Genomic DNA, 27,858 nt, shown 5'->3' on the forward strand with positions numbered 1-27,858 from the left:
AACATAGGAAGATGTGTTATACTGAAACAGATCATTGATCCACTTGCCTCCCCTTCAGCTAGTGGATCAGGACCTATTACAGTCATATCTCATGTTGCATCCGCTTCAGGTCCCGTGGCAACCCAGAAGTACTGGAATGGGTTACATCTGGGTTCCACCGCATGTGCAGAAGCGCTAAATCGCGCTGCGTGCATGCGCAGACAGGCGCTTTGGCTTGCGTCAGTTCCATGTTATGGACAGGCCTCCAGAATGGATCCCGTCCGTAACATGAGGTTCCACTGTACTGAGTTGCAGCAGTCCTACCACCATACAGATCTAGATCTGAAAAGGTCTAAGATTACTGGTCTACACTGACTGCAGAATAGAGGTTGAGGCATGGAATCTGTGATCTGTGTGCAAGGGAGAGTTCAGAACAGTAAAGAAGGAGGCTGCAGGGGGAAATGGAGTTCGTAGTTGCAACGTGTGGGAGGAGAAAGATGCAAGAAGTTACCATGGGGGTAGTTTCTGTGCAAGAGAAGGGTTGCGCAAAAGGAGGTGGGGGAGCCATGGGCATAGTGTGAAGGTGAAAACAGCTGCAAAGCGGGGCTGTGGAAACAGAAAAGAGAAGCAGCTTTGGAATTTCGGTTGGAAAGGTGAAGCTCTAGGCAGTTCAGATGGGGTGAATAGCAGGAAATTGGCAGGCAGAGTGAGTAGGGGTGCAAGCCTGGGTGTGCATGTGTATTACTAAATCTTTTTCCAGTTCAAGGATATTTACTGATGTGCCTTTTCTGCCTGCCTCCTTTGTACATTTACAGTCCATGAAGTGGTGTGATGAGGGAATTTTCCTGCTGGCTTCACAGCCTGTGGACAAATGCCAGTCCCAAGATGGAGCAGAATCCGCTTTACAGGAGATTGAGAAGTTTTTGGAGACGGGTGGAGACAACAAGCTCATGGAACTGAATTACTTGTTCAGAGAATATGAAGCCATCCTTAGTGAGGAATTAATGGTACTCTTAATGCCAGTTATTATGCCAAGATAGTTTTACTTTCTACCCAAACTTGTTTGTTTGAAGGAGCCAAAACCCATGTTTTGCCCCATCATGAGGCACAGGTAGTCCCAAGTCTGTCCCTAAATTAAAGCTGAGGGTTTAAAATACTTCTGCAAGGGTGTCACAATAGCTACAAACATGTGCATATGTATTAGGGCCAGAATATTGTGGATTCCCACTCACAAACACTGGCTAACTCTCTCTGAGCAGAAGTACCTGGTCACATGGGATGACCAGTCACTGGTTGCTTTTTCTGCTTGTTTTTTTTTTCTTCTGCCCAGTCCTCCAGCCCACGAAAAGCTGTTCATGGGACACTCCAGAGCAGCATGTGGGCCTGCCGCTATGGGAAATTTCAGCTGCGTATCTCTGTATGTAAGTAGGATAGGAGACTAAATGCAAGACAAATGAGTATCTTGCTATACGATTTGTTTAGGCAATGAATAGGCATACAGCTGAACTACAGAATCAGAATTCAGTTGCTTAGAGTATTGTCCTAAGAATCTTAAATGTGTGCAATTTCTGAAAATGTTATTTATTTTTAAACTCTTCGTTATCCATTTTTGTATTTTAAAAAAATGTTATTGTTCCAAATCATTATTGAATTACTGAAAATTAGTGCACTATCAACTGAGTTGTGTGTTGACAATGCAGGATTAAAGCAGTTCGATTTAAAAATAAATAAGCACCATGGACATGGTTTAAAACGATGGTTTAACTTTGGCTTCTACCACAGGAGCACATACAAAAAGTTCTTCAGAAGCAGGAAAGCATGGAAGAAATGTTTCAAAAGAGGCGCGTCAGCCTTAAGAAACTGGCAGCTAAGCAGATGCGTCCAGTTCAGCCCGTGGCCCCTAGACCAGAGAACTCTCTAAAATCACCTTGTCCTTCTCCAGGTAAGCAGCTGGCTTGCTTAGAACCTGTTGAATCCAAAAGTAACCAAGCTTATGACTTGACTTGGCTTGACTGGCTTTCAATGGTTGGATTTGTTTTGCATACCAGGCCTTCAAAGAGACTCTGAAGATTCGTCCAGCCCTGACAGTCTCATGGTTCGAGGAGTGTACTTGAGAAGAATCAAGGTAGGCGTGTGTTTGTGTGGCTGCCCATGTGTGTTTTTAAGCATGATGTATCGGGTATGGGGAATCCTCAGGCCTGGGGGTCAAATACAGCCCTCCAGACCTCTATCTGACCTTCAAGACCATAGCCCCTCTCCCCAAGACATATCTCGCATCAGCCCTGCCCTGCACCCTCTTTGTATGTCTTTGGGTGGAAGGTGTCTTAGAACTCTGATACACTGGATGGAAGCTGTAGAGAGGGTGCACGTAGAAAGTAACCTAACACAGAGAACTAGCATTTGCATCCATTGCTCTGCTCCCTTTTGTCTCTGGCTCCACCTACTACAGGCATGTGGCCCCATTGTTTAACATGCAAGAAAGCAGTCCAGAATTGACTGCAATCCAAAGGGCATAGCAGCTGAGTGCAGGTCCCAAGAGTCAGTCATGGCCAGAGAAGTTAAGTCAAGTTGCAACAGTCTGGGAGATGAAAGTCCTGTATTGTTCCAAGAACTACCAAACTAAACTGAAGGCTTGCGCACATAGTCTGGTCTTGGCAAATCCCACTCAAGACCAGCTACAAGGATTGAATTGCGCTCTTTGCTTCCCAAAAGCTCCTTCCTTGAAAGTTGCTCTGTTCCCTTGGGCTTTCAAAAGGCTGCCATAGCTAGGACTTTCTGGTGTCTGTGCTGTCTGGGTCTGGGAGGCAGCTCTTTCCCCACAGATGAATCAAGTGTCTGCCCTGCGGATCTTTCCAGGGAGCCAGCCTTGTGAAGTATCTCCCTAGATGCTGAGGTCTTCAGCATCGGTAGTGGGGTTAGAGGATTCCTGGCTCTCTAAGGTCTGAATCTTGGTTGGAGGATGAATAGTCAGGGTGAGATCAGGGCCTGAAACAGTGTAGATCATTTTATTGAACAGTTTTTCAGAGGATCAGTAAACAGATACAGTCGTACCTTGGAAGTCGAACGGAATCCATTCCGAAAGTCTGTTCGACCAAAACATTCAGAAACCAAAGCACAGCTTCTGATTGGCTGCAGGAAGCTCCTGCAGCCAATCGGAAGCCCCGCTGGACATGTGGCACCCCAAAATAGTTCGCAAACTCACCTCCAGGTTTGCAGTGTTCGGGAGCCAAAATGTTCGAGAACTAAGCCGTTCGAAAACCAAGGTACAACTGTATAAAGATTTTTTTTTTCTATTTTAAATCAGGAAACAATCTATTCCCAAACGGAAAGCAGGAAAAGCGTTTAATTTAAGTGCATCCTTGGTCCTACTCCTTGTGCAAAAACATTCCACAAGCCCATAATTTCCCCAGCAAAAATCAAACGCCATCATACTTGATTCACCCAGGCCGTGCAATACATTTTGTGTGTGTTCCATGTGAAGTAATACAAAGTGAGAACATCAAAACATTTGACCAAGTTTTGCAACTTTTGTCTACCTGCTTGAGCCTCCACCTCTGCCTGTGTTTCTCAGTGCCAAACTAGATGTGGTGGCAGAAGATCTATCTCTTTAAATATGGGTCTTCCCATTCACATACTTAATAAAGGAGAGTGATTGCCAGTGTACCTGTAGCCATGTTAGCCTGCCAGCTGCTCTTTTGTTTGAAAGTGGCCTCTGGAAGGGTGATTTGCAGTAGAGGAGCAGGACCGGGGGTACCACCCCTGCTCACCACTTCCCCCCTGAAACATTAAACACCTCTGCTGTTGTGTTCTTGTGTTTTCAACTCCCAATGGAATTTCAAGACCATTCTTGCCTTTGCAAGGTTGGAACACCACATGAGAGAAAGCATCTAAGGAGTGGCATTTAGAGTAAGATTGGCAGGTAGGCATAAGATGGAGATAGTTAAAGACAAACACATACACACCTTACCTACTCTGTTGCAAATCTCCCTCCCGAAGGTACTTTGGAGAGGAGACAAGAGCATCAGGTTAATAATAATAATAATAATAATAATAATAATAATAATAATAATAATAAATGTATACCCCACCCATCTGGCTGGTTGCAATGTTCCTTCTGGTTTGACCCTAAATGTAGATTTGTTGCTTTATCTATGGTGCTGTTGACTTTGAAAAAAAAATATTTTCAGAGAGAAATCAGTGAAATCCATCAAAACAGAGGTGGATCTGTGATGGATGATGAAGAAAATCTAGCCGTGTTAAGGAAGTAAGTACTTTACATACCAGAGCAATACTGTACAGTTAGCATGTTAGAGGCTTCTCGAGTGGTTACATCTTTTATGCATCTAACCTGAGATTTGGTTGATCTAAGACCAAACTGCGGGAGGCAGTGGAAGACAGGAGTGCCTGGCGTGCTCTGGTCCATGGGGTCACGAAGAGTCGGACACGACTAAACAACAACAAAGCCAGGGGTCAGCAAACTTTTTCAGCAGGGGGCCAATCCACTGTCCCTCAGACCTTGTGGGGGGCCGGACTATATGGGGGGGGGGGAATGAACGAATTCCTATGCCCCACAAATAACCCAGAGATGCATTTTAAATAAAAGCACACATTCTACTCATGTAAAAACATGCTGATTCCCGGACCGTCCATGGTCCAGATTTGGAAGGTGATTTAGCCGGATCCGGCCCCCGGGCCTTAGTTTGCCTACCCATGATCTAAGCAAATTCCCTGAACGCATCCCTGTATAACGCGGTAGGGTGTTATTTGGTTTTGGTGGTACTAAGCTGCTAAAATACCATTACAGTTCTTTCATTTTTAGGAATCTCCATGCAGCTCCTATGTAGTTGCTAATGTGTATCAGAGACTTACTCATGATCTCTATTGTCAGTAATCTAAGAAACACGTGAAGACTGATTCGAGCAGCCGCCTCTTGACTAATCTGATTCCTGTGTTCATAGACATGTAATGAATGAACTTCTTGAAACAGAACGAGCATATGTGGAAGAACTTCTCTGCGTTCTTGAGGTAGGCATTTCAGCCCCATTGAAGTGCTACATTTAACTACAACCCTTGAGCAAACTTGCTATGCAGTGCACATTCCAAAACTGTATGTATGAGTACCAAATGGTATGAAAGGTAAAGGTCCAGTCATGGCCGACTCTGGGGTTGCGGCACTCATCTCGCTTTATTGGCCGAGGGAGCCAGTGTACAGCTTCCGGGTCATGTGGCCAGCATGACTAAGCCGCTTCTGGCGAACCAGAGCAGCACACGGAAACGCCGTTTACCTTCCCGCCGGAGCGGTACCTATTTATCTACTTGCACTTTGACGTGCTTTCGGACTGCTAGGTTGGCAGGAGCAGGGACCGAGCAACGGGAGCTCACCCTGTCGTGGGGATTTGAACCGCTGACCTTTTGATCAGCAAGTCCTAGGCTCTGTGGTTTAACCCACAGCACCACCCGCGTCCCCCACCAAATGGTATTAAGATTGAGTTAATGAGGGGAGGGGGTTGTGGGATTTTTGCAGTGAAAGGTTTTCCATGCTCCCCTAGAAAGAACACCCTTTTGTTTGGACCTTCCTCCGCTCTCTTGACAAAGCACTTAAAAGAGGAGGAATCTCCTACCCAGTCAGCTTTACAAATTCCTTGACATGGTCATCCTTGAATGGCTTCTGCAGCTCCTTAAATAGAAGCAGTCTGCACCTCTGTTTGGATCACCCCTGGGTGGTGCTTGTTAAAAATTGGTTTGGCTCTCATTCTTTACTTCACCTTTACCTTTTTTTCTTTTTTTTTACAACTGAAGACAGATTCCCAGTGCAGACATGTTCCTCCTTCCTGCCATAATATTTGGAAATACTTCCCATATAGGGCCATCACATTTTGCATCTCCCAAGTTCCTGGTGACGAAGGATGCGGAGGCAGAAAGGCCTTCGTCCATGTACCTCCTAATGTTGTGGTACGGAAGGGAGATCAAAATGTTGTTTTCATCAGTGTGCCTGGTGACATAATGCATTCTATTGCATTTCTGCCTTGTTTCGCTTTCCAAGCCAAGTTCTTTATATGAACCCAGGCTAAAGGAAAATCTTGCCTAGGTGTACCGAAGGAAGAGCACATGAGTACTTAAAAGTGCAAATTAAAACAAGTTTGTGCGTCTTTCCTGCTGTGTGGAAGTGCTAAAGAATAGATCTGGCTTTGTTGCCTAGAGCAGATGTCATAAACAGGAACTTAGGTCAGGAAGGAAGAAGAACAATTGGCTGGAAAGGTCACGATATGGGGATCCATAGTCATTGTGGTGAGCTCAGGATCCAAAACGCTGGAATTATCAGTTGGATGGATTTTTATAAATAGTCTTGAATTTACATGTAATTCAAAAATACATTCTGATTTTTGTAAACTTCCTTTTTAACTAGAATATTCTCCAAAACTGTTTATAAGGCGGCAGATGTGTGTGTTTTTGTGGGGGGGGGGGTCGTTTTTGCAGAACTGGGCTTGAATTAAAAGGGAGAGCTGCTGTACTGGACATTGAATAGTCTCTCCCCCTCACAATGATGTTGAAATATTGCTGTGTGTTTATCAGCTTTGAGCAGACTAGACTTGCTGAAGAAGGAGAGAGAGATGTTGGAACTAACTGCAAGCAATTAATCTGCTTGCTTTTTGTATTACAGGGCTATGCTGCAGAAATGGACAGCCCCTTAATGGCACATCTCATTTTACCAGGGCTGCAAAATAAGAAAGACGTCTTGTTTGGAAACATGGAAGAAATCTATCACTTTCACAACAGGTTAAGATTTGTGGCCCATGCACAAATTTCTAGTCACATTAACAGAAAATTAAAACGAACACATTAGAATATATTCTTTGTGATTTAAAAAAAAATACATCGAAACCCCCAAATTATTTGGTTTTGCAGAGTCACAGTAGTTAAGCTCCTTTTTAAAGCAGTAGTCTTTTTAAAACAGATCCATTGCTTCAGCCTTTTTGCACATTGGTTCTTTGTCAAAACCCCATGGAAATTACTATAGGGTTTGCACCCAATCTCTCTTGTGTAAGTACTTATTGTGGTTGTCCCATTCCTTTTGCTGAAGCTTATTCATGTTGTACTAAACTATGGTTTAGTATGATATGCAAATATAACCATAGATTCCTGAGGGGTCTTCTTTATGTAGTGGCCACTGTATTTAAGTGTGAAATCTGTCAAAAAAAAGTAAGCAGTAATGCTACTTTGAACTTGGTGCTGTTTTAGATTCATCTTTGTTTAGTTTCATGTAAGGATACTACAGCTCCCTGTTTCTGAGATTTCAGACAGTACAGTGGTACCTCGGTTTACAAACTTAATCCGTTCCGGAAGTCCATTTTTAAACTAAAACCATTCTTAAACTGAGGTGTGTTTTCCCTAATGAGGCCTCCCGCCGCCGGTGCCCTTCCACTGTGCAGATTCCATTCTTAGACCGAGGCCAAGTTCTTAAACTAGGACACTATTTCCGGTTTTGTGGAGTTAGTAAACGGAATCATTCTTAAACAGGACTGTTCTTAAACCAAGGTACCACTGTATATATTAAAAGGTAGAGGAGCTGTAGATATTTATCGATTAAAAATATTTTTCAAATAAATTAAAATTATTTTCTTTGCAGAATATTCTTAAGAGAACTAGAAAATTACATAGAATATCCAGAACTGGTAGGAAGGTGTTTCCTTGAAAGGGTAAGTAGTACGAAAATGAGGGTCATAGTTTTTGTGTTTGACCTTTCATTAGAAGAATAGTTTTCATTCTGGCACCAGCAATATGAGGAGAAATTAAGCCATGGTTGCATGTTCCTAATTCAATCAAAAATAAAGCTGGTACATATGGTTAACGATGAAAGCTTTACGATGAATGTGACAAAAATCATGTGTGCACAACCCGTTTTAAGTGGTCTGTTGCAGGGGTGGGATCAGGATCTTTCGCATCTGTCTCTGGTTGGTGAACCTTGGGAGTTCTCATGAAAAACTAAATACATTCAACAAGCCTGAAGTATACCCATCCCCTGTTCGAGAGCATAGTTGTTTTGCTAACTTGATCGTTCTTCCCCAGTAGCATCTGTATTGCAAATGTCTACCAGTCGTTCCCAACCTTTTTGTGGCCATGCCCCACCTAAGCATCTCTAAAATCCTGATCCCCCCCACCCCCGTAACATATAATTCTTATTATTCAAAAAGTGAACTCCTATTCACTTGGAGGAAGCCTAAAAGGCCATTAACTCAGTCTAACTCATTCTCAAATTGCCCCCCTTAAAAATCAAATTGCCCCCCTGTGGGGCGTGTGCCCCATGTGGGGAACCATGGGTCTAGGCCTTCGTGCTGAAACAAATGCATATTAGAGAGGCAGATTAGAATTCTGAGTTCTGCTAGCTTCTAGGAAATTACAGTCATATCAGATTTACCCAGTTGAGTTTCGCTGTTGTGGGTCATGTTGTGTAATACCAGTCCAGTTCAAGGTGCAAACATAGCCCTAAACAGCTTGGGACCCAAGTACAGTGGTACCTGGGGTTAAGAACTTAATTCCTTCTGGAGGTCCGTTCTTAACCTGAAACTGTTCTTAACCTGGGGCACCACTTTAGCTAATGTGGCCTTCCACTGCCACCACGCAATTTCTGTTCTCATCCTGAAGCAAAGTTCTTAACCTGAGGTACTATTTCTGGGTTAGCGGAGTCTGTAACCTGAAGCGTCTGTAACCCGAGATACCACTGTACCTGAAAGAGCGCCTTCCCTAGTGTCAACCATCTTGGGCCCTACAACCAGCAGAGAATGCCCTATTGGAAGTGCCACTGCTGGGTGCTGCCTGGTTGGCATTGTTATGAGGCAGGGCCTTCTCAGTGGAGATTCCCTGTTTGTGGAATGTCTCCTCTGTGGTGAGGTGTATCTGCCCCCTCTTTATAACCTTTCAGGACGGTAAACATTCCTGTTTACCCAGACATTAGATGGCTAAATAATTTCCTGGCAACGTTTAAATGATTATGAGAACATGTTGTTTTTTAAAAGACATTTTAAATATGTTATTTTATTTTTCATTGTATTATTTTAACAGTAATGTGCTTACCAGCTGAGGCTCCTCAGGGAGGAAGGGTGGGGTATAGATATTAAATAAATAATACAGGTTTGTTTGTTTTTTGAGTTCCCACAGGAACAGAGACATGAATTAACGGGGGGGGGGGTACTTTTTGTGATCTAAAGTCAACTCAGTTTTAGCCAATCGGAACAGCCATACATATTTCAACAGTCCGTTAATAAGAATGGTTGTTATTCAAGCTTTCCTCAAGAGTAGACCCATTAAAAGCAATTGACTTAACTTAGCCATCTTCTTTCATTTTAGTGGGTCTCCTCTGAGTAAGACTTAGTCGAATGCCCGTTGTAAGTGTGGTAGTTTACTTCATAATTGCATGAAAACTTAAAACTTTTGTAATAATTATTTTCTCTCATTCAGATGGAAGACTTTCAGATTTATGAAAAATACTGTCAAAATAAACCTCGATCTGAAAGTCTGTGGAGGCAGTTCTCAGACTCTGTATTCTTTCAGGTATTCTTTATTTTACTGTAAAAAACATAATTAGTTTATTACTATCTTTCTCATTGCATCTCATGGAAGGATTTTTTCAGTTCTTTATTCATTTATATTTATAGGAGTGTCAGAGAAAACTTGACCACAAGCTGAGTTTGGATTCCTATTTACTGAAACCTGTTCAAAGAATAACCAAATATCAGCTTTTGCTAAAGGTAGGAGTATAATAATATTTTAGCCATGCCTTTAGTTAATTTCTAAGTGACCTTGTTTGGAGGTTCTAGCAGAATGGAAGAAATTTAATGACTATTTAGCTAAATACATCAAGTTAAATTAATCGGAAAAAGCTTGCAATTACCAGCTAGGATTTAAATAAGTAATGCGAGAAATTATTCTGTTTAGTGCTGAATTGGGAATAATGACTGATGTTAAGTGATTAAGTTAAGATTTTAAGAACTTTGATTTGGAAAACTGTTAAAATGATATTCATTGAAATCCAACTAGGGGGATACGAGGAAGTCACTTAACAATGCTGAGAAGATTCGTTTTAATAACGTTATGATTTATGTTTGTATGTTTATTTGTTAGTGTGGTTTTTTTATTTTGTGAAAACCAATAAAAAAATTTTGGGTGAAAAATATTCTAAGTGACTGTGATTTAGAGCAACTGACCGCTATGAGTAATTCCATAGTTTATAGCTTTGACAGTGTTTGCAATTTGCAGCATGCTTTACAGTCTTCCATTATAGTTGCCTTCAGCAAGATTTCAATGAAGTGAATCATTATGAGCTGACAAGCTGAGTCTGGGAGATAATGGGCAGGTTCCCAAATAATGCTGAGCTGTGGTTTGAGGTTATATGCATGAACCTCTTGGACTGAAGCATTCCCCTTCCTTCCTTCTCTTCTTTTCTTCTCTCAGCACAGCTAGAAGGGGCATCAAAATGAGATTCAGTTTCTATTTCTCAATTTCCTGGTTTGCCATTGCATCTAAACCAAGAATCGTGGTTCAGAATATATTCTCGTTTAAGCAAGCACACATCACAACCCAGATTTTAGAGTTAACTTTGTTTTGCAGTTGACTAAAGTTTGTTTTAAACCACAATTTCTGACTTGTCACGTACCAGCCAGCAATCCTAGAAAGAGATATTGAATTGTGGTTTATTCCTTCTTTTGCTGCATGAGAGGTTCATGTAACATGTACAGATTAGGTTAATCATTATATGTGAACCAGGCCAATGTCTTTACTAAGGTCATATAAGAAGTGCTGAGAAAATATGGTACTTGAACTAAGGTCTCCCAGTTTCACTGTCTCGAGTTCTGCCCTTCTCAGATTGTAACCTTATATTTTATATTGCAGTCTCCATTTACCGTATTTTTCGCCCTATAGAACGCACTTTTTCCCCTCCAAAAATGAAGGGGTGCGCACCGACCCCTCTCACTCTCCAGGCTTCAGGAAGCTATCCGCAAACCTGGGAGCCCACAGGAGTTCCCGCCGGGCTCCCAAGGCTTGCAGACAGCAGTCCGAAACCTGGGGAGCGCAGCGGAGCGCACCCCGGGCTTCGGGCAGCTCTCTGCAAGCCTTGGGAGCCCAGCACGACTTCCCGCTGGGCTCCCTAGGCTTGTGGATAGCAGCCTGCATCCCGAAGCCTGGGGCACGCTGAGCAGTGCGCCCCGGCCTTCGGGCAGATATCCGCAAGCCTGGAGAGCCCGGCAGAAGTTCCCGCCGGGCTCCCGAGGCTTGTGGATAGCAGCCTGTTCTGGGGTCGGGGGAAGCCTGGGGGGGATAATTTTTTTTCTTTATTCCCCCCCCCAAAAAAAAAACTAGGTGCGCCCTATGGGCCGGTGCGCTCTATAGGGCAAAAAATACGGTATTTTATGGCATATAGTAGTAGCTCCCCAGTTGTATCTAGAGAATTTTGTTGCTCTTGAGATTCATAAGTTGCTATATATTTACTTTTTTCACAGGAAATGCTAAAATACAGTAAAAATTGTGACGGAGCAGAAGATCTTCAAGAGGCACTGACATCAATATTGGGAATTCTTAAAGCAGTTAATGATTCCATGCACCAGATTGCAATCACTGGCTATGATGTAAGTAGTAGCATTAAAATTTCACATTTTAGCAATACATAATGCAAGCAGTAGTTCCAATATTTTCTGCAACAGTTTTCCCCACCACCACCACTTATCTGAAATGATGGTTAAAACTACTGAAAGAATGCAGAAAGAAGAAGCCAGTTATCAAAAATGCCATCCTACAAGATTTGCTCCACCTCAGTGCATTTCAGACTACAGCTTCCTTCTTTAGAATGAATCTTCAAAGATTCCATTTTTATATAGAATAGTTGCAGCAGCTCGAACATATATTTTCGCCCTGTCTTGCACTTTTACTAACAGTACTAGATGAGCTGCAATATTTGTCGAAGCTGCTTCTGCAGTTTTACAGAATTCGAAAGTTTTGAGGTTGCTTCTGAAGAAGGAACTTGTTTCAAAACACATTGAGCTGCAATATATTCTGTTAGTTGGCCCTTACGAGAAAATATTTCCCCTTCTTACATTATTTCTGGTGGCATGGCACTTAGCCTGTGTTTGGTGTGTGTCGCTCACCTCACAGAAAGAGATACACACATCGATTGAATTTTAGGATGGAATAGAAAGCTACAGGGTGGTGTTGGTGAGAGGACTTATATAAAATAGGTTTTTCTTCTCTCTACCATCCCACACCTTAATTCTGGTTCCTGTCTTTTAACATTTAACTTTTGCCATCCAAATCCCTGAGAGAAGGGGAGACTAAAACTCTGAAACATTTTTGGTTAGTTCATGAGATCCAGCAGCCTTATGTAACAAGTCCAGACTTTGGATGTTCTCCATTTCTTCAGGAAGGGACTGTTCACTGGACTTAAGAGGCAAGACCATAGAACCAACCCACCCAGTTGCAGGAGAATAATGCAGGCTTAGGACCAGCTTCAACTAAATTGTTCCACCTGCACAAGCCAGCATAACTTCTTCTTCTTTGGCAATCACTCGTAGCCGAGTAAGATTGTCTTCCATAAACACGGTTTTAACAATGAGTCCGTAAGTGACTGTGGAGGCAAATTCTGGATCCACACATCCTTCCACATTGGTTTCCAGGCGGGAGTTGATCACAGTGTGGGTTTGCCAAGCATGCCTTCCTCTTAGCATGTTTCTCCCTTGCGCCCTGAGTTTGAGTGTCTTCAAAGTACATGACACCTTTGGTAAAGGCTGTTCTCCAATTGGAGCGCTCGCAGGCAAGTGTTTCCCGGTTGCCGGTGTTTATACTACATTTTTAAAGATTTGCCTTGAGAGAGTCTTTAAACCTCTTTTGTTGACTGCCAGCATTACACTTTCCATTTTTAAGTTCGGAATAGAGTAGTTGTTTTGGAAGACGATAATCAGGCATCCGCACAACATGACCAGTCCAGCAAAGTTGATGTTGAAGAATCATTGCTTTGACACTGGTGATATTTGCTTCTTCCAGTACACTGGTATTAGTTCGCCTAGTCCCCCTGGTGCAACAGGACTTTCTCTGCTTCTCTTCCCCATCCATGTGCATCCCCCATGCCTTCCCCAAATTTACTCAGGAGGATCAAGAGAACAGCATGTTGGGGGAACGGAAGGGGAGATTGTTCTATCTGACAAGTAGAAATGAGAAACAAGATTTTATTTTACCCATGGTGCTGCTCCCATTGCTGGTCTTCCTTTCTAAATATTATTAACAAAGTGTAAACAGTCTCCTTTTTTTGTTTTTGCTTTTTTGTTTTAAGGGAAACCTGAATGAACTTGGCAAGCTTCTGATGCAGGGATCTTTCAGTGTATGGACTGATCACAAAAAGGGGCACTCGAAAGTGAAGGACCTGGCACGGTTCAAACCAATGCAGAGGCACCTTTTCCTTCACGAGAAGGCAATACTGTTCTGTAAAAAGAGAGAAGAAAACGGAGAAGGATATGAGAAAGCACCCTCATACAGCTTCAAGAATTCCTTAAATGTAAGATATGGTTTTTTTAAAAAAAAATTAACATTTTAATAAATAGTAGAGCAAAAATAATACCTTTTTGGCTGCTGCAGCAACACACACACAAACACACACACACACATATATATATCACAAAAAATAGCAAGGGTGTCATGCAGGATGTCAATTTAACATTCCTTTTGTTTTCAGATGACTGCTGTTGGAATAACAGAGAACGTTAAAGGTGACGCTAAAAAATTTGAAATCTGGTATAATGCAAGGGAAGAAGTGTATATAATACAGGTAAACCCCCCCCCCCCCAAATTAAGCATTGTGCTGCCTTTTAAAGGCAGTTTTATGGGGTTGTAGATGTTTTGTTTGAGGCCCGAAAACATTGGTCCTGCCTGTCTCATTTCGAAATGGCTTAATTTGTGGCAAATAGTTGGCTGAATTTCTGCCTTTTTCTTTTTGATGCAGGCTCCAACCCTGGAAGTCAAAGCCACCTGGGTAAATGAAATTAGGAAAGTACTGACCAGTCAGTTACAGGCATGCAGGCGTAAGTCTTTTCTTTCTCCCTAATATCTGTCAATAGCAATGTGGCTGCCAGTATGATGGCTGCATTTAGTTTCTCTTACAGATGATAAGCGCCTTCCATTGTATTTTGTGGGGGGAGATTAAAGATGCTGCAATCGGGGATGGATGCAAAACTTCCCACCCTGTCCTGATGTTGGGGTTGCTGCTAATTTGCTCCCAGCTTGGAACCAAAGTCCCACAGTTATTGTCAAAGAGTTCTGTTCATGCTTAGTTTGTTGTAGTGTAACAGAAGCCTTATAATTTGTTCCCCCTTCTGTATATAGTGAGAGCTCCAAACTCTGTACAGAACTTCCAAAATCTGAACCAAAAGTTTGCAGCTTGCCTGAGATGCTTTGATAGGCAGGCTTTCTCTCTCTCTCTCTTTTCCTTACAGAAGCTAGCCAGCATAGAGTTCTAGAACATACACACAGTCTCCCTTTACCTGCATCATCTAATAATACCAGGTAAGCTGCTATCTGCTCCACAAATTACTTTATAAAACATTGATTCATCGAATTCTCTTCCGATTTCAATGTTTCCTGCTTTGCCTGTCTCTAAAACCATTTATTTGCTTTTAACTTACTTGCTAAATATTGCAGTGTGCAATTTTAAATGCCTTGTTAATCTACATATAACACCTTCTATATGGGTGCTTTTACAAACAGTAGAGAACGATGATGATCCCAGCTTTTGTACACAAGCATTTTTAGAAACTTTCAGGTTACCTGCACCTTCACCTACCTCACTGGCAGGCAACCTGAAACATTCCCTGCAAATCTCAGCTTAAAAATAACTGTGTCAGGTACAAATTTGTCCCTTCAATTTTGTTCTGAAATATTTATTGTAGATATGGAACAAGCTAGGCAAACACAATACCATAGTGTGTAGTGTAGAACATCTCTCCCCGTACCCATTAAGTGGGAAAGTATGTAAGGTTGTGTCTTGCTTAAAAAAAAGAAAGGAAAAGAAAAGGTTTGTTTTACTTGGTCTGAGATTGGTGTGGTTATCTTGTAATGGGAACAAGTGAATTGGCCCTTAGTGTACTCTTATATTTCTTCCATGAACAGTCCTTCAAGAAATGAGACAAGGAACATCAGAAAACAGGAGGAGAGAAGTGCTGGTGTTGTAAGTCCTGATGGATGTATAACCTCAGTAGCATCAAAGTATCCTGAAAAAGGCAAAGGTAAATTTGAAGGACCCTTTGGTTATTAATGGGCATCAATTACTGTAAAGTGGAATAAGTTGTTGCATAAAAGGAGTTGTAACCATATTTTGGTCATGTGATCATATTTTCTGGTGTCAACTCTTGTCATAGATAAAACCAACAGGTGTGCAAAAATAAAATAAAAATAAAATTTTTTAGGTAGGTATAGAACAAATATTAGCTAGTTGGTTCTGTTTAATATCTGTTCAATAGCATGCCTGTCTTAAATCCCATAGAGGAATCACACTGATTTCTTTGCAGGAACCTATTTGTCTCCATAGGGTGATTTTTCATTACTAAATTATGATTCAAGCCCTTTAAAAAAATTAAATGATTCTAAAAGTGTAGTAATCATGTGGGTGATTCTGTTAATTTGTTCAAATTTCAATAATTAATTATTCATAAATGCCTTACTTTTCTGGCACAACCTTCTGGTTTACCTTTGACTCCTCTGTTCTTTCCCTCTGTCCTTTTCCGTTCTCTCTCTCTCTCTCTCTCTCACACACACACACACACACACATATATTGTAATGTACAGTATTACTAATCCCCAAAGCCAGAAAGGTACCGTATTTTTTGCTCTATAAGACACACCAGACCACAAGATGCACCTAGTTTTTGGAGGAGGAAAACAAGAAAAAAAAATATTCTGAATCTCAGAAGCCAGAACAGCAAGAGGGATCGCTGCACAGTGAAAGCAGCAATCCCTCTTGCTGTTCTGGGTTCTGGGATAGCTGCGCAGCCTGCATTCGCTCCATAAGACTCATGCACATGTCCCCTTTTTAGGAGGGAAAAAGTGAGTCTTATAGAGCAAAAAATACGGTAAATTTTACAAAGCTAGCTGGCTTATTTTTGTTCAGTACACACTGTAGTGCCACTGTTTGTATGTGTAGAAATATTGGCTTGAATCCCAGGAAGAGGCCTATATGTACCATTCCAAAGAGTCCTTACACCCTCTAGATCAGGTTTTTGCAGGGAGTTGGCATTGAATGCACAGGAATTAAAAGACTTGGAAACTTTTGTACTTAGGATTCAAACCGTTAGGATTTGTGTATTTCCAAAATGGTTCTTGTAACTTCAAAGCCTTAACTCTTGGTTTTTCAAAGCCCCGATTAAGGACTTGAAAAATTTGAAAGGACAGCTGTCAGGCCTTGAGCCGTGAAGCTAATGTAAAATATAAGGCTAAATAGAAGGATTGAAATGATTTTTGTTGACAAGATTATAAAGTTGCTTTAGCATCTTTTCATTAGAGCTCCCCACCATAAATCACCCAAACTTTCAAGCTGTTGCTTTTCAGATAGGAAGACCTTGCTCCTTAATCTCTTTTTCAAAATACAAAATACAAGAGACCTGGAGCTGGGAGGGAGCTCCACAAAAATTGTATGATGTGTTGCACACCAACCAGAATGCTTTTCTGTGAACAATAAATGTTCAAACTTCGTTTGTGGTGGGGATTGGGGGGTGAGGTGGGGGCAGTATCAATCAATCAATCAGTCAGTCTGTCAAGTCCTTCCTGGTTATTAAGGACTGAGATTATACTTGGAGATAAACGCAGTGTCTAGGAAAGTAAGGTTCAAGCTCTATAAGTTGAAATTGGCTTAATTTTTGCCAGATATTTGGAGGCAATTAATGCAGTTTTAGGATCACTGTCATGATGTGTTCCCAGTGGACAACTCCTTTCACTCTTTTCTCATGTTCCATGCTGTGTTCTGTCATCTCTAAAAACTTACCTGGGAAACCCAGCCAGATGACCAGGGTATAAATAATAAAATAAAATCATCATAAACTCAGTTTGTTACTGGAGAAGAAATGCACTTGCTTCCTTCAAGAAAGCTTTCTATCAAGACGAGCTGTGTTTTTTTTTAAAAAAGAGACCCTTTTGAAATGTTATTTTCACAGGTCCCTAAGGAAAAGAGGTTGTGTGTTTTTCCACCACAGAAGGTGGGCTTAGTCTTGCTCTCAGAGCTGTTATCTCTGATAGCATTTTCCTTTGTACCGTTTTACATGAAAGCGTTTTTAAGCCCTGCCCTGCTCTGGGCTGCTTTAAATTATTATTACAGTGCTTTGGTTGTGGGAGCCATGTGCACACCTCTATGAATGCACAGTGGTTCCATGCTGATAGTGAATAACTTATCTAAATTGTCCAGGAAGACATGTTGAGATGTCATTCACACTATAACCATGGAGCTATTATGAGATTGAAAGGAGTGACCAACATTATGCATCCATCGCCCTGATGGGAAAAGTCTCTTTTTTCTCTCTCCCCTTCTCTTTAACAACCCCATTACCTTTGAGTTCTTTCTGGAGAAGCTGCCAATGAGTGCAGCCAGCTACTTAAAGTTCATATCGGTAAGCACTAATATTCCATGCTTGCCTTGACAGAAACAGCGTCTCCTACCGCTAAAAGCCAGACTTTGCCAATGATCCTTCTTTCACGACCAGGTATTGATCCAGGATTTAGTTTCATTGGAATAAAATGATATATAAATACAGAAAATAAAGAAAATTGCAAATTAATTATAACCTTGCTAACAGCTTTTTAATATTTTTACATATAACCACAATTATGCACTTTTTGATTATTCCTAGATTTTAAAAATGTTTTTTTCCCTTGCTTTTATGAATAGCAGTTAAAAGTATGAGATTCTATTTTTGTTTTCCAGTCTAAACTCAAAGGTAATTTGCATGCAACCCACCTATTTTTTCTCTCTCTCGAATTCTTCAATATCTTTTTCTTGTCTCTCCGTCTTTTTTTGCCTGTTTGCCCTGCTGCAGCTTCTCCTACCAGCACAGACAAAAACACTAAACGACATGAAGTAAAGAGTGATCCAACTCCTTTGGGTTTGAGAGGTAGAGTGGAGCCAACTTTCCAAACTTGAAATCGCAGGATCCTAACAGTAGCATGCACTTCACTTTGACTGAAATTGCCACACCTGGTAGCCAACAAAGCAATGCAATTTTCTGTACCTTCACTTAAGTTCAGGGAAAAATGTGCCAGGAAACCACATTGTGTGAAAAGCTGAGAGATGAGAACCTAGGAGTAGAGCTGGGAGAGGATAGGTTGTTGCAACATATAACCTGATAAAAAGATAGCAAACATTAGGAAGGGTGGGGGAGAGAAATGATAGATCTATGTTTGATAAATAGTGCAAGGCTATTTCATTTTAAGTATGATTGAGTGGAATCTAGCTTCCAATTTCAAGCTCAGGGTGGAAGGTGGTATCATGGCAACAGCGTAATGCACTGGGAATATTTATTATTCAGTTCTTTCACAGATGCAAGTTCTGTGTTAACTTGGAACAGGGCCAAGTGGGTCAGCACTACTTATCTTTTACTAGCAGCCCAGCGCAGGCAAGGTAACGTATCTCTTCTGGGGCCACATGGACTTTGTGCATGGTGTGATGTGTGCTGTGACTCGTGGCTGCTTTTAAGGGCTTGCTTTGGCTTTCGTCTAACATCTTGTAGTGTCATGGATGACACAAAGCACAAGTCTTGTAAGGAACTGCCGAAAAACTGAAAGCCTTATTTCAGGGGGTGGTTGTTCCATTTTACTCATTTATAGCTAGAATTGGGAATTGCCACCCTTCTTCTAAAAAGCTCCGGACAGCAACCATCCTGGTAGTCCCTCCCCATTCCATTGTGTGGGGTTAATTCCACTGAGGACTGAGTAGGATAAAATCAGAGTTTCCAGGATTGTCCAAAAAGCAGCATGATTTAGACTGGGGCCAGGGATCCTCCCTCCCCAAATATTGTGCGTATCTTTCCCTCCGTGACTAATAACAGCTATGGGATGAGAGAAGGGTAACTTGCTTTGCAGAATCATAGCAAAGGGTTAATAGTCCCCACTCCACCCCAAGCTGCTATTTGAACCAGGCAATGTCATCAGGGATTCCAGTTTTGGAACTCCATCCAATGTATTTTGGTCCTGAAAAAGAGACCTAAGGCCAACCAACAAGCAGCTTCATGGCAGAGTAGGGTTTTAAGCCCAAAGTTACCCTAGTCCAAGTGCAACCTTCTATTCACTATAAAAGTGTCCTTTATATTTGCAAGAAGCCCCTTGATATGATTAGCATGGGCAATCACAACCACTTCTCAAGGAGTTGTTCTCCACCTGTGTCCCTTGTGGAAGCTGGGTCATCCAGAGTCTCATGACATGAGAAGGGCAGGTTTTGCCTCCATCATAACCGGGTCCCCAAGTGTAGCTTCCCACATTTTCCACAGACGTGAATGGCAGCCATTTGCATTTATACAGGTGAAAGTAAATAGCTATACAGTATTTATTGGCAGCATGGGGCTGGGGGAGCAAACGTCCCAATGACCTTCTTTGGGAAGAGCAGATTCTGATCCACCCCAAAGGGTCTTGCCAACTGCTGCTCATTTAATTTGCCTAATTGTAATTAATGGAAGGCATTGACAATCAGACTTGTTTTAATCTGCAGAGCAGCACTGTAGATTTCATTTCTTGCTCACACTGGGGGAATGTGACACAGAGAGAGTGCAGGGAACTCATACAGTATCCTTGTAGCTGTGTTGAAGTGGGTTGTTTTTCAATAAGCAGATTTGGAAATCTGTTGTACGAGTTTTATTTGGGATTATTTATTTAGAAGATGAGATACTCAGAAATAACAGTAGCTTTTAGTCTACTCTCAATGAGAAATATAAGTGTACCATTGCCAACACGTGCATGATTTGTTGTTGTGTCCATTGTTGTATCCTGTTGTGATGATGATGTATGATACAAAAAGCACAAATGAAGAGATTTTTCTCATTGCAAGCTATTTGGGAGGCATAGAGGGAGAATTGGTAATTTTTTGCAGTATAGAATTGTTCAGCTTTAAACTCAAGCAAGTATGCACACACATGCACACGCCATATCTATGCTAGCACATAGGTGTGAAAAAATAAAAACAAAGACAAGAAGAGAAGAAATTATATGCTGCTTTGTTGCGACATGGTAAACTAAATACATGTTTTATTCATTGGAATGGATATTCATGACCTTCCAAGGGATACTTTAGTGTTCAACATGAAAGCGTGGCGTTCCCAACCTGATGAACCACTAGTGGACCATTAATCTGTGTGAAAGTTCTTATCCTAAATTGCACTTGGGAGTAAAGTGTCGTATTCCATTGCATTTTGAGCCAGATACACTTGGCAGATTAAAAAGTGTACCAGTTGAAGCACGTTGTGATGTGTTTGACTAATCACGCCTGTCTCCCACTGTTTGAATTACCGTTTATGACATAAATAGCAGGACCTTTTATTTTCCCTTTTTTTTTTTTTTTTGGCCTTTTGTTTTCTTACCTTGTAAGTTTTTGTCAGCTAACAAGACTTTGAGGAGTCATCAGAATGAGTTATCTATTCTAGCAGTGCCATAGAAAAACAGGCTGAGGTTAATTACCAACAACATGGAGTGGCTAACCCTTTTCGGCCCAAAGATTGCATTAATCCTTGTCTAGCACTCCAGGGAAGCATGGCATCTGTGAATGTCTCTCCTTGAACACTCTCATAGCCTCCCTGATCTATGCAGATCATTGCCCCTTTCCCTGCTCATCAAATGAGCAATCGGATGACTTGAAACAAATTGCATCCCCATAAGGATGTTGGGATGAAGTGTTTTAAACCGTTCTGTTCACCCCAATTCTATATCTACATTGTGGGATTTTTAATTTTTTCCTGCAACCCCAAAATCAGTGGGGTTTCAGAGAACCAGAAAAATTTTCTTGAGATACCTGATACCTAAGGTTAGCCATCTCTTATTTATAGGATCTAATAAATTTAATAATACAGTCATACCTCGGGTTGAAACAGCTTCGGGATAAGTATTTTTGGGTTGCGCTCTGCGGCAACCCAGAAGTAACAGAGCACATTACTTTCTCCACTCGCACATTTGCAGAGGGTCAAAATGATGTCATGCGCATGTGCGGAAGTGGCGAACCGCGACCTGCAGACGTGGGTTGCATTCGCTTCTGGATACGAACAGGGCTCCATCCAGAACGGATCCTGTTCACATCCAGAGGTACCACTGTAGTTCAGCTTGGGGAAAAACATTGGGTTGGATCCAGACTCATGGATTGAAATCAATGGGACTTAGTAATGGCAAACCTAACTAAAGTCCCATTGATTTCAGTGGGTTTACTCTAAGCTTGATTTAAGTCTGGATCAAACCATTGTTTTTTGGTTAGGTTCTCATTTCCTACATGGCTGCAGTTGTTGATCTCACTAGCTGCCTATTAGCACCAAGACGGCATATCACTTAGTACAATTGAATTGGTTCAAAGGATATCTTGTGTTTTGTTGTAACTGTTCGAAGTGTATCCCCCCGTTTTATATAGAAGTCGCAACTAAATGTCAAATAAATAAATAATACTTTTCTGAGTATTAAAAAAAACAAAACCCTTCATGGCCATTATATCAAAACAGTTCAGTACTTGCTTGAGAAGCTTCAATAACAGTTGCTTGTTTGTTTATTAAGGATGGTCTAAAACATCTCAGTCACTTGATGCTTCTGAAGAAAATGATGGCTGGTCCAGTGCAGAGGATCCACTTAATTCCTCAGATGCAGAAGAAGAAGTAAAAGTAGAGAAAAAGCTGGTAACTAATATATTTTCATGTTTATAGGAGGGAGGAAGATATAATGTATGAACCTGGCCACAGAGACTAATCTCCCATAGACCCCTTGGAGATGGTGTCTTTGGAAATAGGTTGTCAGTCAGAATGTATGGTATGCAGCAGATGACAACCTTTTGTTTTATCTGTAAGCCCCCTTGAGTCCCTGTCAGAGAAAAAAGGTGGGGTATAATTATTATTAGTATTAGTATTAGTATTATTTATTATTATTATTTCAGTGACACTGGTAGAATGAACAGTGAGTTGATAATAGTTTTGCAGCACTTATTCTAATGTAGCCTAACTGTAATTGGTATCTGCAGTATGTTGTTATTGGGGGGGGGAATGGAAGGAAAATGAACAGGGTGCACTTTGGTGTACCATTGGAGAAAGGCTAAACCAGAGATAGTTAATGTGGTGCCCTCCAAACTTCAACTCCCACCATCCCTAACAATTGACCAAGCTGATTGGGACTGATAGGAGTTTGTAGTTGGCACAATGTTGGCTAATCATGGGCCAATCTGGCACAGTTAAGTCCCATGGAATGCTGGTGAAATAATTCAGAACTCCATAACCCTTTCCCTGTTCTATTTCTTGGTTGTACAGGACTGTGACAACCCTGGAAAATGTATTTTAAATAAGGTTTTTTTATACGCATAGTCACTCTAGAGGATGTGATTCTGCTTCTCAGTTATGAAGGAGAAATGTTTCACATAAGTCACATTTTTAAAAAACTGATTTAGCTTTGTCACTTTGATCACATAAAATCTGTCTCAGAGTTAATAGCTATTTGATTATTTCTCATTAAACCAATTGTATCTTCTACTGTGTATGTTTAGACTCCTGGTAAATACACTGTTGTGGCCGATCATGACAGAGGAGGCCCTGAAGATCTGGTGCTGAAAAGCGGAGAGTTAGTTCAGCTGATGCATGAAGGAGAAGATGGACTTTGGTATGAAGACCAATATTTTAAGACACAATGTCTGCAAAAGCACCTTGGCCTAGTGCAATGTCCAGATGTGTAAATATAGTTAAGAGATTTGGAAAGGACAGTGAGATTGTTCAGTTCCCATTGCTGATTTCTCGGTATTGTTTCTGACCTCTTTCAGTTCCTGAAACTGGTTTGCAAACCATGGATACAGTTGATAAGAAAGTATTCCCTTAACCATGGTTAAAAGAATCAGATTGATGGATGGAATTCACTAGAAAAGGAGACTTTATGGGGAAGGAAGCATGTCGCCCTCAACTCTCTATCTCTCTAACATGGAATGTTGTTAATTTAGAGCAGTTTCCCAAACTCGGGTTTCCAGCTATTGTTGGACTACAACTCTCATCATCCCTAACTTGCAGGACCGGTGGTCAGGGATGATGGGAATTGTAGTCCAAAAACAGCTGGATTTTGCGAAACCCTGATTTTAGAGTATTACAATATGCATCAGAAGAAATACAAAAAATGTTGACTGCCTCCAAACAAGGGCTACTTTGCTTCCAAATGAGGCCTAATATTTTGATGCTATAATTTTTAAAATAGTTTTAAAGCAAAAAAAAAAAATTTGTTCCCTAGGTATGTAAAGAATCTCACCACAAGCAAAGAAGGTTGGGTTCCAGTCAACAGTTTGTTGGTGCTGCTTGGCAACTCAAAATCTGCTATATCTCTGAGCAGCTCAGGTATGATTTTCATTGTAAATGCTTTGGTTTAGCAGAGTGGCACTTAATTTGTCAAAGAGCCCAGTACCAAATTAGCTACAAATATACGTAAAGGGACCCCTGACCATTAGGTCCAATCGTGGCTGACTCTGGGATTGCAGCGCTCATCTCGCTTTATTGGCCGAGGGAGCTGGCGTACAGCTTCGGGTCATGTGGCCAGCATGGCTAAGCCGCTTCTGGCGAACCAGAGCAGCACACAGAAACGCCGTTTACCTTCCCGCCGGAGCAGTACCTATTTATCTACTTGCACTTTGATGTGCTTTCAAACTGCTAGGTTGGCAGGGGCAGGGACCGAGCAACGGGAGCTCACCACGTCGCGGGGATTCGAACCGCCGACCTTCTGATCAGCAAGTCCTAGGCTGTGTGGTTTAACCCACAGCGCCACCCGTGTCCCAATAGCTACAAATATATTTCTCTGTAAATTTGTGTTCCTTCCATCCAGAGTCTGCAGCTGGTTCCAGTACACTGAGCTCATCTTCAAGCTACAGTGAGAGTTGCAACGTCAGCAGCATCAGCTTCTCGGACATAAAGGGCTAACCTGTTAAAACCTCCATGAAGACTCTTACGAAACTGTCAAACTTCTAATGCAAATGCTGGATGTTAAATGAAACAGAGAAGCTACCATCACCTGCATCTGTCTCCATTCCCCAACACACACATATGTTTCAGTGGTAGCTTACAAAATCTTTTTTATTAAAAAATAAAAAGACATTGAATAATAAAAAAGAAAATTCTATATAAAAAAAATAAAAAGACATTGAATGAAGATGTAAAGGATTGCCAGCAGCATGGAGTAGAAGAAGTGCGCCTTGTTGGGAAGAGAATCTTCTGGAAGGTGCATTATCATTTTCCTAGAAAAAAATGAACCTGGACAGGGATAATGTGGGAGAATACTATGAAGAAACCAGGTTGTGTCCATTGGTGTGAATCTGTACAGTAAAACAATGAATATATGTTAATATATAATTACTATGAAGTTAATTGATCATGTAGAAGGAAACAGAAATGTGATCTTTACAGGTCATTTTACGCGAAATCCTCCTTGAGGCAATGTGTTAATATGCAGGAAATCTCTTACAGCATCAGGGGAATCCGTTTTGATCTGGCTGTTGTTTCTGGCTTAGTTTTTTTGAACCACTGTGCTTTATCTAGCCATGAGCTTGTTTGTAATCTTTGCTTCAAAAGAAATAGCAATTCCACTTCAACAGAGACTATCCCCTTTCCTTTCCTTTTTTAAAAAACAATCTATGGCGATAGCCCTTTTGAGATATTTTTACCATCAAGGTCAATTGTTTACAGAATGCTGGTAATTTCATAAGTTGTTTGGTAAAACAAACCCATTTTTTTAATTGTCAAGTAAATACCGGAACATGTTTTATATGGGTTGAACTTCCAGAAATTAAACATTCTATAATAGCAAGCAATTGTCTTTTACTGTTAGAAGATGCCTAAAATTCTTCTAAATGAAACCTTTCTAAATCCTTCCTGGTGATTAATTTTCTATGAAATGCATGAGTATGTCATTTGAGCAGGAAAAAATCATTGTGGGTATAATTTTAAAATAAACGAAGTTGAAAACCATACGCATTTCATTTAACACATGTGAAATAGAGTGATGCTGTGTAAACTGCTATTCCCCCTCAAGATACGATTTATAAATCCGCCTTGCCAAAGGCTAGTTGTATGTAAACTGATGTATAAACCACATTGGATTAATCCATACACCTGAATTAATTACAGCTCATAGCGTATGTACCTCATTCATATATTATTGAAGAAGTGAATGTTTGGTGGTCAGCACTTAATGAATACTAGGCAATTAGACTCTGGCAAGATAAAACTAATTTGGATTTTGCTTTTTTTCCTGAAGTATAAATAGCATCTCAGATTGTTGTTTCAAATGTCAGGAACAAGTTCTGGCTTATAGTTAACAATCAAACTGTGACTGGCTCTGGTCAGTGCAGAATTTTATATCTATTTGTATATGTTCATATTTATATATATATATTTGTGTGTGTATGTGTATTAATGTAAAATATGTATTTATACACTTCCGGCTGCTAAAGATGGCCTCTGTATGTCCTAAATTTCTTAATACAGCAGCAATGTAAAGGTTGTACAAGGCGCGTTACTTTATATATTTTCCAGCACAGAAAAGTGCATCTCTTGAAAGCATCTTAAACAAACGAGATTGTGCCAGCCAAGGCACTGTCTGTTCTGTTGTGGTTATAAAATAGCAATAGTCTTTTGTAATTTATTTTGTAAATAGGAGTTTGGGAGTGGGGACCCCTCTAGTACAAAATCGTCCTAGAAGGAAGGATACAATTATGATGCATCCACAGGCCTTCATCATCATTAACACAAACAAACACACACACATCCTTCCTCTGTCAGTGGCCCTAGCTTGGGATACTGCCAAAAAATAAATGACTTTTCTTGCATAGAATTAATAAATTGGTTTATTGCTTCTCTGGCTCAAGTGAGAGGAGTTATTATGGGGAACGAAATCCACAGAGAAAGCCCTTATATTAGAAGCTGTCTCTTTTTACATTGTCCCTGACAATGCCTTTTCCTTGTTCATGTGGTTGTACATATACCATTGCACTTTAATATGACCCACGTTTCAATTTTCTACTGCTGTTGTAAATTACAATTACAGAATCCGATGTCTTTATTGTATATGTATGAAACTTTGAATAAAATTCAGCATTTCTTGCTGGGTCTCCTCAACATGATGGCGATGTCTATTTTGTGTGGGTGTGTTAACATGGTAACACAGTGTGTCGGAAGTTGATGCAGCAAGTCTTAAGGGATGAATCCTATGTACAAGAAGCTGGCGTAAAGCAAAACAGTTGTAAATTAAGCCAGCAGAAAGCTACACCAGATCCAAACCCCACTCAGCTTAGGCTTTTGCCTAAGCCTAACAGAGGGGAAACAAGATTTTCAAATAATATTCTGCGTTGGGTTGCCAGATCATGTGACTGAGCCGAACTGGTTCAGGATCCAACCTAAATCTTCCCTTTCTGGTCCCAACTCCAGACCCCAGATTCTTTTCTCAGCACCAGCATATCTCTGGCTGAGCTAGAGATCCGGTGTATCCTCAGCTTCTCAATCTGGCAGATCTTGTTATGGGAGTGCTCCTTAAAGTGTGCCTGTCCTCTGTTTAAAATATATATATATATATATTTGTGTGCACTGGGCATCCTAAATACTAGCAGTAATATCCCTATCCCAGAAAAGCTTTGGGGTTTCTTTTTGTTGTGAAAGATACCAAGTCATTGAATCTACGGCAGGTCAGGATTGAATTTGCTAAAGTGTACATTGCAGATGGAAAGGGACTTGATGGATAGCATTGGATAGACTGTTGAAGGCAGTGCTTTTTTTCTGGGGGTATGCATACCCCCAAAATTGTGTGGATCTAAGTTTGGCCTCATTGAGGGGCAGTATTTCAATATGAGTAGAAAAGTGAGAGTACCCCTAAACATTTTTTTAAAGAAAAAAAAAAGCACTGGTTGCAGGCATCAGGCAAAATTATTTCAAGCCTCAAATTATAACCAATTGCAATGTGTTTTAACAAATTCTGGCAGAAAGGGGTTCTAAATAATAAAGGGGGGTTTCCCTTTCATTCACATCCTCCACCTCAGCTTGGGTTGACGATTCAATACTATTCAAATGGCAATCTTGCAGACCCAGCAATGAGCGCAAACAGAGCGCAAATAATGTCTCTTGCAAAGGGCCTGAGGTTAGCCTCACTCAGATGGCTCTCTTCATTCCAAGCTGCCTGTTTAAGGGCAGCCAATAAGCTCTCTATTACAGCTTTTAAATGGCTTTTGCACATTGAACATGGAAAGGATGCAAACCTTTAGCTAGTGGGTCTGTTTGGTTTTCTGTCTGCCTGGTAATCTTAGGCCAAGTAGAGGCTAGTGCTGGATGTTTAAGAGGAAATGCTTCAAATTTGTGGCCATCATACTTTCAGCAATCTGCATTGCTGGAACATGCAGGAACGCATCTTTAACTGACCCATTTTCATTGGCAGCCATGGGGTGGAGTGGGGGGGAGAGACTGGCTTAGGATCCCAGTGCTCTGAAGGCAACCCTGTATTGGGAAGTTTTTTTATGTTTGATGTTTCACTCTGTTTGATGTTTTGATTTGCTGGAAGCTAGCCAGAGTGGCTGGGACAACCCAGTCAGATGGGCAGCATATAAAAAAATAAAATTGTTGTTGTTGTTGTTGCAGTCGGCAGGGAGAAGGTATAGTATGCTGTTTTCCAGATTTAAATGCC

The 27,858-nt window shown here is 41.0% G+C and overlaps 1 protein-coding gene across 18 annotated transcripts in view; it reads left to right on the top strand.

Moving 5' to 3' along the window:
* The window catches only part of MCF2L (MCF.2 cell line derived transforming sequence like), a 120,881-nt gene extending 94,575 nt beyond the window's left edge, over window positions 1-26,306 (top strand). For 8 of the 18 annotated variants that reach the window (XM_083735215.1, XM_083735216.1, XM_083735205.1 and 5 more), the window contains 21 exons: window positions 795-986; window positions 1,762-1,921; window positions 2,028-2,104; window positions 4,167-4,243; window positions 4,938-5,004; window positions 6,641-6,756; window positions 7,607-7,676; window positions 9,436-9,528; window positions 9,633-9,725; window positions 11,475-11,600; window positions 13,295-13,516; window positions 13,694-13,786; window positions 13,961-14,039; window positions 14,451-14,520; window positions 15,124-15,239; window positions 17,643-17,702; window positions 18,036-18,110; window positions 21,736-21,854; window positions 22,709-22,821; window positions 23,434-23,537; window positions 24,019-26,306. In XM_083735215.1, coding sequence (XP_083591341.1) covers window positions 795-986; window positions 1,762-1,921; window positions 2,028-2,104; window positions 4,167-4,243; window positions 4,938-5,004; window positions 6,641-6,756; window positions 7,607-7,676; window positions 9,436-9,528; window positions 9,633-9,725; window positions 11,475-11,600; window positions 13,295-13,516; window positions 13,694-13,786; window positions 13,961-14,039; window positions 14,451-14,520; window positions 15,124-15,239; window positions 17,643-17,702; window positions 18,036-18,110; window positions 21,736-21,854; window positions 22,709-22,821; window positions 23,434-23,537; window positions 24,019-24,113 — 2,217 coding nt within the window. In that variant the 3' untranslated portion in view covers window positions 24,114-26,306. Of the gene's footprint in view, window positions 1-794; window positions 987-1,761; window positions 1,922-2,027; window positions 2,105-4,166; window positions 4,244-4,937; window positions 5,005-6,640; window positions 6,757-7,606; window positions 7,677-9,435; window positions 9,529-9,632; window positions 9,726-11,474; window positions 11,601-13,294; window positions 13,517-13,693; window positions 13,787-13,960; window positions 14,040-14,450; window positions 14,521-15,123; window positions 15,240-17,642; window positions 17,703-18,035; window positions 18,111-18,535; window positions 18,617-21,735; window positions 21,855-22,708; window positions 22,822-23,433; window positions 23,538-24,018 lie in introns of all 18 variants that reach the window. The other 10 variants (XM_083735206.1, XM_083735207.1, XM_083735219.1 and 7 more) reach the window with 4 other exon arrangements.
* The last annotated feature ends 1,552 nt before the right edge of the window (window positions 26,307-27,858 follow it).

This window comes from Podarcis gaigeae (genome assembly GCF_964106915.1).
Source record: "Podarcis gaigeae genome assembly, chromosome: 4".
In the NCBI taxonomy this organism is placed as follows: Eukaryota; Metazoa; Chordata; class Lepidosauria; order Squamata; family Lacertidae; genus Podarcis; species Podarcis gaigeae.